The sequence below is a fragment of the Daphnia magna genome, linkage group LG10 (assembly GCF_020631705.1).
Source record: "Daphnia magna isolate NIES linkage group LG10, ASM2063170v1.1, whole genome shotgun sequence".
Lineage (NCBI taxonomy): Eukaryota > Metazoa > Arthropoda > Branchiopoda > Diplostraca > Daphniidae > Daphnia > Daphnia magna.
In genome coordinates this window covers 4,883,244-4,898,545 of record NC_059191.1, presented here as the reverse complement: position 1 = coordinate 4,898,545, position 15,302 = coordinate 4,883,244, and the positions used below count along the sequence as shown (strand labels likewise).

The following is a 15,302-nucleotide window of genomic DNA, read 5'->3' as shown; positions in this document are numbered from 1 at the left end:
ACAAGACAAGACACAGCATTTTACTTTCATTCTTTTTAAAAATTATTTTCACGTGGAAAGAGAACGTGCACGAATCGGGGTCAACAAGTGTCAAGAATGGCTACCGATGGCAACAATGGCCAACGAGAAATGGAGAAAAATGAAAACTGTGGAAAGGAACTGTGGAAAGTTGGAATAGGGCATTTAGAGCGCACGCGATAGAAGGAAGTTAAAGAAAGGGGCAACCATTCAGAGAATAGCACGTGATCTTACCATGATGTCACTAGGTGGGGCTTATCGGTACAGGAGAGATAGCCAGCTGAGTGGCCGTGATTGTAGTAGGCTATGGTCCAACTGGTCTATGGCCAGCGCATGGTCCTGCAACTCTCGAAGTGTGTCATTTACCAACGTGGCTTGTTGGCTCATAGTGTGCACGATTCCTGATGTCTCCTTCGCCAACGCCTCCAGATGATCGTTCAACCCCTCTAGCGATTTATCCGTGGCTACCCCAAGTAACCAATTAAGAGCACTTCCTCTCGCGTCCAAGAGCCCCCTCTTGGGTCTGATTGTTTTCCGGATGAGCGGCCCTTGCAGTCTCTCGTAACGTTCCCGCGTGATTCCTAACTGCTCCAATCTGCTTGCGGTTCTCTCCAGGATTTGTTTCCGTTGTCCTTCTCCCGTCTTCCCTTCCTCCGGCAGCGGACTCCTCCGTATTCCATCCGTCTTTACCTTGAACCAACGTTGCACTCTATGGAGTGCATTCTGGATAGAGCTAAATGAAACACGGCAACCAACAACCAGTCTAGCGGCTTCCAAAACCTCTGGTGGCTGCAAGATATTAATAAACGACACATTGTAACCATAATCCTAAATCGGGACAAAATCCAGCTCAGGAACCTCAGCGACTGGCGGAACGTTAACAGGTTCCAGAACCGGACTACCCGTGGGCGTAGCTGGGTCTCTAACGACCGGCATAACGGGGGATTCGGGAGCACCCACGACATCACACCGCTCATCGAAAACAAGACGGTGAGCCGCTCTCCTGGCTCGACCAGCCTCTTGCCTGCGCAGGTACGCCGCACGTTCCGGGGAATCAGAAGAATACCACGGAACGGTTCGGCACCATACCCGCCCACTGTCGTCACAAAGACGAGTAACGTCCCGCAAACTGCGTTACACGTCGCGCTGTGACCACGGCAGGTTATAGCGCTGAACCAACTCACGGATATCATACTGAAAACCAGCCACACTCCGGCGTTCGGCGCAAAAGATGCGCACCTTATAACGCAAGGAAAGGTACCGCACCTCATGCACCGTTGGATTACGATGCGAATGCAACTCACCTGGACCTACCCGACACTCGGGTCGCCTAACGTGCCGGCACATTTCGTCCCGAAGGACTAATGTGCTACGACACGTCAATCCGACCGTGGATTCTCCATGATTACAATTTAGGTCGCACTCAGCGACCCAAACCAAGGTCCCATTGGGATCCCGAGCCTCCCGATACATGAGGCCTTCAACGATCATACGATTGAAATCCTCGTCGGAACTCATTGATCAATAATAAAAAACAATAATTACGGAAATAAAGTAAGAAAAGTACACAGATAGTGCGAGGAAGGTAAGTCGAGACTAAACCTACAAAAAAAAATGAAGAAAAATGGATAAAAAACGGCCGAGAAACCGTTATAACTGCGGAGCAACAATGAGATACGTGCGGTGGGATTGAAGGATGAAGGATGACAGACCGAACATCAGACTCCACATTTCTTAATTAAACACAAAACCAAACCATTATAAGTGGTGGACTAACTCTTTTGCATACGGCAAACACGACAAAGCATTCAAAACGGTTCGCCAAGCCCTAGCGAGAAAAACCGCAAAACGAGAGGCTTGAACAACTTTTTTCAACGTCTTGTTTTCCCACGTAAACATCTTCGTAGGGCGTCGAGACCCATTTCATCGGAAGCAGAAAAAAATCCTCTACTAAATGCACTCCTTTAAAACAACGCCACCAACATTTGTGAGAAAATGCCTCTCTAGAAAGCCATTACACACTTGGGAAGAGATAGGCAACACCAGCCCCCTACAAGTGCCACCTGGCAACTAGGCAAAACCTAACGTATTTTCATGCGGCCAACCCCTTCCCATGGGATCTTGTGCTGAAAGACAACAAACCATACAACCTCCAGGCGGTGGAAGTAGGCTTGTGTGGGACCTGCCAATCACACATACGAAAAAAACAGTCTGAACAAGTGGCGCGCCCCTATGCCCACTTTCGCTCGGGGTATATGAGTCTAAGAATAATAAGCAAGACGAGCAACATGGAATGTGTAATGTAACACCCGTCGAACGAAAGAATTACACACTCATAAAACACCCGCTCTGTTTTTCTTCGCCATCCTTATGCCAGCCTGGACCTGAACCCATATAAAAGCAATTATTTCTCTAATTTCAATCTTGACATCCCTAGTCGGAAGGCCAACCCCTTCCCAGGGGATCTTGTGCTGAAAGACCACAAACCATAAAACCTAATTATCAGGTCCGCCACCGGTGATGGAACTTTAAAAAAAACCATCACAGCCCCGGAGGCGTGACCAAGGTGGGGCTGCCCATCGTGCACTAAAGGCATTACACATAAGACCCCACACGTTGTGCTTACTACCGCGGAATAATTATCGAAACAATTGAATAGGGCTTCCGGAAACTGGCCACAGGAAGACCCACTGGAGAACGAATGGTTCTTGCCCTCTGACCCAGTGGCACGAGACCACCGGGAGACGTTAAACCTACCCTACAAACAAACCAAAAACAGCGAAAGGGCACCCAACTTCCATAACAGTCCCTCAGACACCGACAGTCCCGACCTAGACCAGCCAACAACCTGGGACGATTTAGCCGAAATATTTTTGGATCGTGAGTTAAACCGACCGCCAACAAGAAATGGAGGAGGCATCCCTATTTCGGACCTCGAAGCATTTAATGGGCCAACGAACTTCCCATCTCACAAACCGAACTCGGCCTTATACGTGAAACTCATGGGTAACACACTTTGGCTACTAAACCACTTGATCATAGGACAACGGTTCCTGAAGCTTCAAAGAGTCTGCAACCGCCGTGGCGCCGTACCGCCGTCACCAGAAAACATAGCACTCAGGGACGGGGAGGAGGTGTTTTACTTCGCCAACTGCAAACCAGTTTTCCCCAAATCCCACTAACTTCGAATGGATAACTCTGCACGATCTCACTAATATCGGAACAGCTAGAGTCCTGACACTGAAATAGCATAATCGTAATCCATGTATGGCAAGAAATTCCTGAAATCAACGACAAATTACCCACGTAGTGCCAGTAATATTATTCACATTGAATACAAGCACTAAAAGTCCTTGTATGGGAAGGAAGGAGAAAAAAAAAGGAAAAGAAGCAGACCAACCACCAGAAAAGATTCAGATTTTTTTTTTGCGTTAATGTTTGTTTTTCCGACTGCATATTATTTTTTTTTTGTTTATTTAGGGTGTTGGAAGCTTCCCCTTTTTTGTCCCTAGGAAAGAAATAATGGTTTGAAATGAATTAATGAGAATTAAGATTACCCATTGGGTAAATAACGGAGTAAAGAGCGAACCACGCGCCAACCCCTGAAGCAACACGTCAAAATCGATACTTTCAGTATACTCACCGTTTTGTACGGCCGCATCAACGCTCATTATCTCGGTCTGAACAGCCGCATTGACCACCTCGATTATCCACTCCGAGTCGCTGAAGTAGATGTATTTCGTGAATTTAAAGACCACTTCCTTGGACACGAAGGCTTCTTGATAGCGCCCCAAACAGGGTACTATTCCCATTAGTCCGAGTAGTAGCAACGCCAGATTCTAATTGATCATATTCCCGTATCGTTTGGCGCTCTCCGTGCCCTCTGACCTCGGACTTTGTGCTCTCACCTCTCTTCCTCTATGCGTTCGGCTCCTTCTGCAGGATTCTCTTCCGGTTCCGACACCAAGGTTATGGCCTCTTTCTCAGGGGCTTCCTCTTGTCGGGGGGCATCACCCACTCCTTCGGATCACCGGGTTGAATCTGCTGATTGGTCTCCTTCCTGGGCCACTAGCGCGTCCTTCGCGCTCCTACTGTCTGCTTCCTGCTCTTCCTCTCCTTCGCCCCTTGTCCCTCCGGCAAGTTTCTTCATTTTCCCGACGTACACGAGTTCTGTTTTCCTTGCGCGGTGCCCTTTTACTTCGTAGTTCAGTGCCGACGTCCGTCTTTGTACCACATACGACCCATGCCATCGATGCAGTAGCTTTTCCGACCTCCCGATCTTCCGTCTTGGTTTATACACCAAGACCTCCTCTCCCGGCTGAAAATCTTGCCCGTCTCTCCGCTTCATGTCGTATTGGCGTTTCTGTCGTGCCTGTACGACGTCTAGCCGTGGTCTCACTTCTCGCCGAGCGAGCTCTCACATCCTCGCCACCGCTTCCGGTTCGTCCACTAGGTCTGTGTCGCTGCTTACTCCTGTTGCCATGTCCAAGGGTAGACGCGCCTCCCGACCATAAAGCAAAGAAAACGGTGTCCGCCCCGTCGATTCCTGCCTACTGAAATTGTAGGCGAACGTCACATACGCCAGCGAAGGGTTCAATCTTTCCGTCAGCCCGTTAGCCTGTGGCTGGTAGGGTGTAGTAGCCCGGTGTGCCACCTCCATAAGTCACATCACCTACTGGGTAAAATCCGCCATAAAATATTTTCCACAGTCTGTCGCTACTCGCTCAGGGGGTCCGAGGCGTAGAACGATGTTCTTCATGAAAAATTCGGACGCATCTTTAGCCGTAGCGGTTGGGATGGCTCGGGTTTCTGCCTATTTCGTTAAGTAGTCTACTGCCACGATAATGTTTCTGTTTCCCCCGGCCGTCGTTGGAAACGGGCCCAGGATGTCCATGCCCACTTGCTCTAAGGGACGTTCCACCTTTATTATCTCCATGTACCCCTGGAGTTCTCTTGGCGGCGACTTCCTCGCCTGACATAGGGTGCAAACGTGGACGTAACTCACTTCGCGTTGCTTTAGCCCGGGCTAGTAGTACTTCTCCTCGATCCGGCTTAACGTCCTTCTCGTCCCCAGATGTCCCGACATCATACTGTCGTGACTTGCTTTCAGCACCTCGCTCCTTTGCCCCGGGGGTACGCAGAGCCGTAGCCGCATCCCGTGTTTTTCAAGCGTCCTTACGTGCAAGAGTCCCTTCACCACTACGAAGTTCTTGTAAGGAATGCCCTTATCAGCCTCCAGTTTTTTCAGGGTTATGTTACATTGGGGTACGGCTTTCTGTTCCTACTTTGTCTTTTCCCGTGATTCCGTCCAGGCCGCGATTCACACGGGCAGGTATTTGTCCTCTGTTTCTTCTTCCTCGGCGGAGTCCACCGGAGATCTTGATAGGGTGTCAGCATCCTCATGTAGTCGACCGCTTTTGTAGACAATTTCCGGCTCGTACTCCTGAATAGTTAGTGCCCTGTCCGTCGTCCCGCTAGGTCCTTCTTGGTCGTCAGCCAGCAGAGTGCATGGTGATCCGTTACTACCCACACCTTCGCTCCCCAAATGTAACTGTGGATTTTTTTTACCACCCAGACGAGGGCAAGACGACATTCGTTTTCGGTAATCGAGTAGTACCTCTCCGCTTTGTTCATTAGCCTTCTGGCGAGGGCCACCGGTTGTTCCCCCGCTTCCCCCGCTTGAACCAGTGCCGCTCCAATCCCCCAATTTCATGCATCTGGATGAATCTCAAACGGCTTACTGTTAACCGGGTGAGCTAACTGTGCAGCCTCTTTGAGTCCCGTCTTTAGGGCCTCAGAACTTCTTTCCGCCTCCTCTCCCCACTGGAACAGTATGCCTGCCTTGGTCAGGTCATGTAGTGGCTTACCGACCCGGGCAAAGTTGCTGATGAACCTGCGGTAGTAGGAGCATAATCCCAAAAATCCCATTGAAAATTTTTACCTTCCTTGCCCCGGTGGTTTCCACCGGAGATGGAAAACCCTGTACCGCGCGTATCTTCTCCGGGTCCGATGCAACTCCATTCTTGTCCATAATGTGTCCCAGCGCTCAGAGCCGCGGGTGGACAAATTCGCATTTGTTGAGTTTTACCTTCAAGTTTTCCCCTCGAAGCCGGCTGAGCACGTCTCTTAATCCCTCCACGTGCGCGTCCAATGTCTGCGAGTAGACTATTATGTCATCGATGTAGACGAGACATGTCGTCTACTTCAGGCCACTTAGTATTACATCCATCATTCTTTGAAACGTCCCTGGCGCTGAGCAGAGTACCATCACCATCACCATGAACTGGAAGAGACCGACGGCTGTGATAAAAGCAGTTTTGGGCCAGTCACTCTCTATGATAGGTACTTGCCAGTACCCTGCCTGTAAATCCATTATCGGAAAGAACGCCGCCCCGGTTAGCCACGCCAAAGTCTCTTCAATTCTAGGCAGCGGGTAAACGTCGTTTATGGTGACTGTATTCAGCCTCCTATAATCTACGCAAAACCGCCACGTTCCGTCCTTTTTCTTGACTAGGACCACCGCTGCCCCTCAGGGGCTGGTCAACTTCTTAATCACTTCTGCTTTCTCTATTTCTTGACACTGCGTCCCCACTAGGATCAATTCTTTCCAGGCGCTGGGGTAGGGGGATTGTCGAACCGGGTGGGCGTCCCCGGTCTCGATTTCATGCTTCGCAGCCGTACACACCCCCAATGTATCCTCCGGCCCTACAAAGCAGTCTTCGAACTCTGTTAATACTCTTCAAACTTTCACTTTGTCTTTCGCCTGTAGACCTTCAAAAATCCGGCGGTTGGAATCCCGCTCTGGCCGTTCTTCCCCTTGCATGGTGATCGTGGCCATAGGTGTTACTTCCTCAATGTTGGCGTGCACTCGTTCCATTTGCCCCAATACCGTCCCGGACTCCAACCATTTCTCCCGCTTGAACAGGTTGGTGATTGTTATCTTCGTGGGTGGCTCTGTCACCTTCACCACCGCCCTACCCATCGAAACTCTCTTTTTTAGTAGGTTGGCTTCCGAAGGTTCTGTCATAGTCCCTCCCTTAAACTCGTCCATGTCCAAGGGCTTGATCCCTACGACAACCATCGTCTGGGCTGGAATCCCCTCTCCCAGTTCCAATATCAGCTTCACCCTTTCCTCCTGTTTTTCCTCCACTAATGTCCCGATCGTTAAATCGCCAATGAAAAATTCAGGGAGTGACCCAATCTTCCATCACAGTTCCCAGCTTTTCTAGAATGTCCTTCTCCAGTAGAAGGTCGATGTCCCCTTCCAAAACCAGTACACCCGCCAGGGTGACATTTTTTTGGCCACTGCAACTTTTACTCGACTAAAAGTTCAACGTTTTGTTATTGTTATTGAAATGTTCTGCTAGCACAGTAGCACCAGTCATTGATTGCTTATTATTGCATCTCGGATAATCTTTCCAAGGTATTTTCTCGTCTGCGTGTAGTTGTCAGAGAAAACGGTCAGGACCCAAAAATGTCACCCTGGCGGGTGTGTTGTAAAACACTTGGGAATTTTGAAAAAGGGTAGTTTTTTCTAATGTAAATAACTCTTCTACTGTGTTATTCTCATAAAATCTAATAAATACAAAGTAAACTAGGTTATATGGGCTAAAAACTAGAGTATTTGGGAATTTTAATGTGATTTCGTTTATATGTAGCATTAATTTTAAGATGACGCGTACCGCCATAAGCGCCATGTTTAACACGGCGAAAAAATTTCGACGCGGAAACCGATTTGAGTAACTCCTAAATTCACAAAAAAATAGTAAATCTACATAAAAAACATTGAAATTTGAATCACACGTTTATTAACATATAAAGTTTGATTACATATACTCAAAACAATAAAATATTTACAATTAGACCCCCATTTCCGATTTTCAAATTTTCAATTGTAAATTTATATGTGATCCTACAGTACGATTTTGTACGGGTTTTTACACTTCCTTAAAAAGTAAGTATAAATAGTGCTCATTTACAAAAATTTCAAATTATTAATTGTCCTAGGTATACCCCCCTTTTTCAGCTAAAATGGCCATACTATCTAGTGGAGCGTCTCCTATTCGGCACTTGACTCGGTGGTTTCTTCATCACTCCCATTACCTCCCCGAACGTTTTCTCCATTCTCTCCATCCGGTCTCCAACCCCCGAATCTTGCAGTGCCTCTGGTGGCGACATCGCCAGTTTTGATTTTGCCGTAAAAATGTTGAGGGGGGTAAACTTCGGGGTATAGAGAAGGGTTCTTTTAGTTGGTTTGACTGTAAATCATACTTTGGATTAGTATAAAGTGAAGAATTGTGCATCTTTTGGCACAAAGAAAAAGATTTTAGCTTTATTTTTAGTATTTTTTGTATATTTTTGAAAATGCCGTATTTAACACGGCGCATATGGGTGAAAACGGGGTGTACCTAATAAAGTGAACGATACCGTAGCGCCGTAGGGGTTAATCCTACGACGACTTCATGTGTATAAAAAATGTAGATCATCATTAGATCTACTCAGGTAAAAAAGGGAAAAAAATCTAGCCCAAGCGGTTCAAGAGTTATTGCATTTTTTCTAAGACACGTAGTGCCATAAGAATGCACTGAAAAAAGGGGGGTGTACCTAATAGTTTGGTGGGTACTGTATATACTTCGAAATCCCTCTCCAGTTGTTGCCCCTTCCCGTCTCCGTCTGCCTCGTGGACGTGCTCCCCCAACTCCGTATCTACTTCACTGAACGTAAGCTGGTATGCCGCTTGTGTTGACAGTCTGTTACTTTCCTTTTCTGCATCCTGTCTTTCTTACTGGTCCTCTGACTCGCTCTCTCGGCGATTGCCAACCTTCTGGCCATTTACGGCCCATTTTTTCTCCCCTCTCCTCTTCTGGGTTGGTTTGTTTTATTGATTCCTTCTCTCCGCAGTCCTGCAAAGGTCGACACTCCCGCCCGGTCTGCTTCACTGTTCCTCGCTTCCACTTGGCTTATCCTCTAATGTCGTGAACCACCCTACACCATCTCTACTCCGCGGACTCCGACCTCTGGTCGCCCTTCGCATCTATGCTGCTCCTTCCGGTGTCTTCTTTTCTCTGCCGCACTCAGCTTTCCGTCTGAACCTGCAGCTTACCGCCGTCGGTCTAGTTCCACCTTGTGTCTAACCTAAACTTAACCACTATGCGTCCCGGTGATTCTTAATCTACGGGTTTGGCCTTTCCTCTTTTCTGTCCACTAATTCTGCTCGCTTCACTTGTACGTCGGCAAGGTTGACGTCGTAGCCCCGTATCCCGGCAATTTAAGGCGCAACGGCCCGCTGGGTCGTCGACTCTCAGGAGCTCCTCACGATTCTTCACCCCCTTACCTTCTGAAAAGAAATACAACAAATAGACAAATAATAGTAGTGTGAAGGAAGGACTTACCCGTGGATTTGTATCTCCACCATGTAATAACTCTGTTTAGTGGTAACTAGTGTATTCAATAATTGGCTGTGATAACTAACAACTCTGGCAAAAGACTGCCCCCGATCATACCGACACTGGGTCCCTATATAGCAGGCAACTGGATGTCTCCCCCGGAATAGCGTCCGACTGCCCTTAGAACTCTGGTCTTACATACCAGAGAGAGCCTTGACGCCGAAACACTAGCGCGGTTGAATGACCATGCGACAATATAGTCTATTGACTTTTAAAAGTAAGATTAGCGATTACGTTGCCTGGCAACGTCCTGGTTTTGTTCATAAACTAAGGGAAAAACATTGATACGCGTCTGCTAGAAGTAAAACTGTATTTAAAAATTTTAAGTCTGTTATTGGTGTTTAATTGAGAGTTCGCTCTGAGTCTTTGTAGCGATAGGACGTGCCACACCGTCTCATAGTGACACCCATTACCTACAGTAGGCCCCAGGCAAATCATCATCCTACCGGCCACAGGCTGTCTACCTTCCTTGCAAAACCACTCTCTGTCCCTTCCCCCTCAAGTGCCAATTACATCAGAACCACGTCGCGTTATGAATCCGTTATGCGTCGCTCCAATATCATGAATAACTGCAGCCCAACCCGAAAACAACCGTGTAACTCTGAAACCAACCTTCCACCAGTTATCATCAAGTTAGCGGACGGTAAATCGAGCATTAAAAATATCTCTATTAGTCAGAGAGCCCTTGTCACAATTAACACAAACTTTTTAAGAGGAGGTTTGGTAAAAGTCTATTTTACCCGACCATATTTACTGAACTAAAATAACTTAACTTAACTATACTTAAGTAACTAAGCGGGACCATTCCCGAACTTTGCGTGGCAAAATAAGGGTTTTGGGTAGGTAAAGTAAGGGAATAATAAAGTAATAAAGTAAAATAGTAAACTAAAATAACTTAACTTAACTATACTTAAGTAACTAAGCGGGACCAAGCCCGAGCTATGCGAGGCAAAATAGGGGTTTTGGGTGGGTAAATTAATGGAATAGTAAAGTAATAAAGTAAAATAGTAAAATTAAGTTAAATAATTAGGTTAAACACTCTAAATATTAAGTAAAATTAACACATTTAAGTTAAGTAAAAAGTAACATTTCTGCTAATCAGTAAGGTAAAGTAAATCTATTAAGTTAATAAAAACTTTATAAAGTAATGTACAATTAAGTTAAGTAATTAAATTAGTCAAATAAATAATAAATAAAAAAACATACTCTAATACCACTACTCTATTACCAAAATATTAACAACGAACAATTTCCTTAAAAATATGTATGTTATCCAATACACAGATGTACACACTACAAACTTTAAAAATGAATGAAATACAAAGTATATAATATGTCGTCTGCAACATGAAATTATTCGTTGTTGCATGTTATATTTTAAAATCTATATATATAAAATTTACATTCAATAACTTCATTTTAAAATACTAAATTATAACTAAATTTATTTAAATAAATAACAAGCAAATAAAGTCAATTAAGAATAATTCATGAAAACTATAAATTACATAATTATATATATAAAGTCATAACACTGGAAAAACTATCTACTACTGTTATTTGCTACAGATTCAAAAAATTCAAAAATAAAATTACATACAAATTTTTAAAATGACCAAAACAGAAGAAAAAAAAATTCTTAGTGAAAAAAAAACATCTTTGGTGGCCAAAATCTTACAACTTCAAGCTGAATCAAAAACTATAAAAGAAGAAAACGAAATAAATAAGGTAAAGAACTCTTAGAATAGGGAGACTGGAGTATGCGTATGGACACCGGGTCAAGAGGGACAGTAGGGGAAAAATAGTAGATTCTAATAAAATAAAAATTTTTTTAGTATGTTATTTAGATACATACAATCTACTTTGGCATGAAATTTGGTTGAGTTTTGTCAATAACTGTATCAGTTATTAACAAAACTAAAAAAACGGGTTTTTTTTAGTTAATTTTGTCTCCACCATTTAATGTTTCTAGAAAAAACTAATCGCAAATGGCATGTAAATTTAATATGGAAATGAAGCTTAATCATTTCTTTATTGTTAAAAAAAATTATAATTTTCGATTAATTACTGTAGATAATATTAACGTTTTAAAAAAATAGTCTTTATCGGGAAATCGGGACAGCTGTTTTTGACTAAAATGGGACATTAGTGGGCGGGTTTGGCCTTCAAGCCCATCAATCATTACCGAGCTCATGACGCCATTACTGTTCCTTACAATGATCACAAGCAATTGATTATTCAGCATATTAATCGATTACAATAAGCCCAACCCCCACCTATCTTGTAATAAGGGTTTTTTATCATATAAGAAAAAAATTTTATTAACACAATAATCAAATTGAAACATCTATTAACTTATACAGTCTATGCAGTGGGACGCTATTTCAATTTTTAAAATTTTTTTTAATGAATTTTAAGGCAAAAACGGAGGACGTCCCTCACCACCTACCCTAGTGTCCTTACTTACCCCTCAAAATAGGCTTCTCCCACAAATCTAAGAAAATTTTAAAAGGTCTTATATGGGAAAATGGTTTATTATTAAATTATATAAAAAATATTGGGGGTACATTACCGTATGGAATAATTAAAAACAAAATAATAAATTAATTTAATGATTAGTTTGGGAGATATAGGGGAAAACAAAAACCGTCCCGGCTTCACTCCAGTCTCCCCTACTGTGTAGCAAAAAATGAAAATAATTGTACTCGATATCAGGTTGCTATTGAAACTTACAAACAACAATTAGAGGAATTAGAAATAAACAAGGTAAATATAATAATTATACTAATAAACTATATACAACAAATATTTAGCATTATATTTTAATATAGAACCAACAAATACAAATATTGGAAACACAAAACGGAGAACTGCAGGATACCATAAAAAACTTAGAAAAAGGTAAATCATTTTTTAACAATACAACTTTTGAAACATTTATAATTAAATATAAATAATACAACAGAAATAGAAAGAATAAAAAATCTAGAAAAAGAAATACAAATTCAACAACCAACAAACATCATTCCTGAATCTAATAACAACGAGGAAGATTCAACTTCATATAACAATGTATCTGAAGATGAATCTGATGTAACCTTACAAAACTACGAACTTACAGTAATATGTTAATATATTCAATAACATATTCAAACTAATAACTTAACTAAACTTTTTTTAGAAATATCCCACAACACGGCCATTTACAATTCCATTGCGTGTTAAACAACAACTTGAACAAAAAGTCAATGAAATAGTAGCAGAAGACTGGACAATTGATACCATTAAAAATTCCCACTACACCAAGTACAAATTCACAAGTGAATTAATGTCTTCAATATTCACTAATGAATATTTAAAAAGTGAGTACAATAACTTTTAACTAAAATATATTTCAAATAATAAACTTATTTCTTAGCGCACAAACGATCTGGCAAAGGCGGAAAACCAGGAGCAATCCAGCGGGAAATCATGAACCCGACATACGTAGAAGAAATAACAAGTAATAGCATAAAATTAATAAATATAAAAATAAGTAAAATTTTCAACTAATAATTAATTAATATAAGAATACCTGATTCACGCCTGGCGCAATTTAAAAGGATCCACCCCTAAGATCAGAGTTGAAACGAGCGCGCTCTGAGCTAGAGCGGAATGCGAGCGCGCTCGCGTTTTTCGGTGAGCGGTGAGCTAGAGCCGCTCTATTTTAAAAATCGCGAGCTAGAGCGGGAGCGGACGAGTAACGAGCGAAAGCTCGTGATCGTGGCGCCATCTATCAACCAATATTTTCACCAAGTGCAATTTGTCAATTCCAAAGCAGACAACAAGAGGCTGACTTCTAAATCTAAAGCAATGTAAATGGCAAGTGCAAATATAACTATTTAAGTAAAGGCATGGCTGACCAAATCACGCTATCAGCCTCTGATGGCTCTGAATCTGAATCAGAATCAAATCCTGCAAATTCCTCGTAAGTAGAAAAAACTATTTTCATAGTGAATCAATGTTGTGTTTTTCAATGTTGTGTGGCTGGCTGGCTGTATGTATCCTTTATGGCCTGTATCCCTGATTCCCTTTCCCTGTATGGTCGTATTTAATTCATTTGTCTATTTTTAAATTCTCCTTAGTGTAAATTCCTCTTCTCATGTTGAAGTTGAAAATGGAAACCCCGGGGGGAAAAAACCAACAAGCTGGAATGAATCCAGAATTAAGTTGCCATCCAACTACTTCCAATTCATGTACGACAAAAAAATGGCAAAGGCTTTTAGTTAAATGCCTCATATGCCACAAGACAAAAACAAAGTTTAATAAAAAGGCGAGATTGAACTTCTGACCATTACGAACAATTCTGGCTACAATGCCAAAAGGCACATAAGAGTAAGTTGTTTGTTATCGTAGTCATCCATTCTGAAAAAATTCTAATTTTTGTTCGTTCTAGACAATACACCCTACACACCTAACAGAATTTAACTCTGCTTGGCAAAGAAGAAACCAAGAACCAAGCGAAGAAAGACAGTCATCTAATCCTGTTCAAGCTGGACTCTCACCATGAGAAAAGTAAAAAAGGCTAATCAGCCTTCTATAAAGAATCATTTGGATAGTTCTTGGAAGTATAAGCAGATTAGAACACAGGAAGATTTGGACAAAGCTATTCTGGTTAGTTTTTCTTCACATTAGTCATAGTCTTATCTCATCTGATCTCATCCCATTCATGATTTGAACTTTTACTTTTACAGAACCACCTGATTGCTGACCTCCTTCCTTTCAGTGAAGTCGAAAAGGAAGCATTCAAGAACCTCATTGGTGGATTGTCTGGGCCACTTGTTATAAGGAGTCGCCCCTTCATGGTGGAACTATTAAAGAAGACTTACAGCAAGAGTAAAGCAGATTTGATTTTTGAACTTGACAAAGCTGATTATGTCAGCACCACAGCAGACTGCTGGACTTCACGGCGACGTCGCTTTTTAGGAATGGCAGTTCATTGGATGGGACAAGATCTTGATCGTCGCAGTGCGTGTTTGGTTGTTAGATGAATTTACGGTTCCCACACATACAATGTTGTTGGCAAGGCCATATCAGATATGCACACAGAATTCAAGATTTGCTCCAAAGTAAACTGCACCATTACTGACAATGGATCGAACTTTTTTAAAAGCCTTTGACATGTTCAAACGACCTAATTCACCTGAAAAAACCCAGCCGCTGATGAAAATATGTCCCCTGACGAAGACGAGAAAGACGATTTTGTATTTATTGATATAGGCGACATTATGAATTGTGGACCAGAGGAGGTAGATCTTGGTGACGCTGACGATTACTTATGCCCTTAAAGATCATATTCATCTACCTCCCCACATGAGATGCAGCTGTCATTCCCTGAATTTGGTGGCCACAACTGATGTGAAGAATATTGACAGTGTACGGTTTCAAAAATAGAAGAGCAGTGTGGATGCAAAGCTTACGGCAATCTGGAATAAACAGAGCCGTTCCTCCTTAGCATCCGATTTCATCAAAGCTACAATGGGCGAACTTTTCGTGATCCACAACGCCACAAGGTAAGAAATAGGAATTTGCATTGTATTGAAATTATTGATAAATTGCTGACATACTGATTATCTATTCTAGGTGGAACTAGCTATTTTGATGCTTTGGTTAAAGTGGAAAGCTTTTTGACGAAAAATAGAGATAACCTTGCTATTGCCTTTGATCACTTCAAACTGAAGAAACTTACTGTTTTGGAAGAGGAATTTTTGAGGGAATATATTAAGATAATGAAGCACACTAACTGAAGCCCTTGACGTCTTTCAAAATGAGGAAAAATGTCAGCTGGAACGTACATGT

The 15,302-nt window shown here is 42.8% G+C and overlaps 1 protein-coding gene and 1 long non-coding RNA gene across 2 annotated transcripts; both read left to right on the top strand.

Moving 5' to 3' along the window:
- The first annotated feature begins 12,422 nt into the window (after positions 1-12,422).
- On the top strand, positions 12,423-13,168 carry LOC123476913. The gene is made up of 4 exons (XR_006651969.1): positions 12,423-12,584; positions 12,646-12,826; positions 12,883-12,966; positions 13,034-13,168. It is a non-coding gene; the product is annotated as an uncharacterized LOC123476913 (long non-coding RNA).
- Positions 13,169-14,009: 841 nt separating this feature from the next.
- Positions 14,010-14,671, top strand: LOC116923569. The gene is made up of 2 exons (XM_045180526.1): positions 14,010-14,117; positions 14,198-14,671. Exons 1-2 carry the CDS (start codon positions 14,010-14,012, stop codon positions 14,492-14,494), a joined length of 405 nt encoding a protein of 134 aa, XP_045036461.1. The 3' UTR covers positions 14,495-14,671.
- Positions 14,672-15,302: the final 631 nt, after the last annotated feature.

Excerpts from the sequence above, each read along its gene's own strand:
- LOC116923569 (XM_045180526.1), top strand. The coding sequence starts at position 14,010 with ATGAGAAAAGTAAAAAAGGCTAATCAGCCTTCTATAAAGAATCATTTG. Across the intron at positions 14,118-14,197 it reads ATTTGGACAAAGCTATTCTG|AACCACCTGATTGCTGACCT; the intron begins GTTAGTTTTTCT and ends TTACTTTTACAG.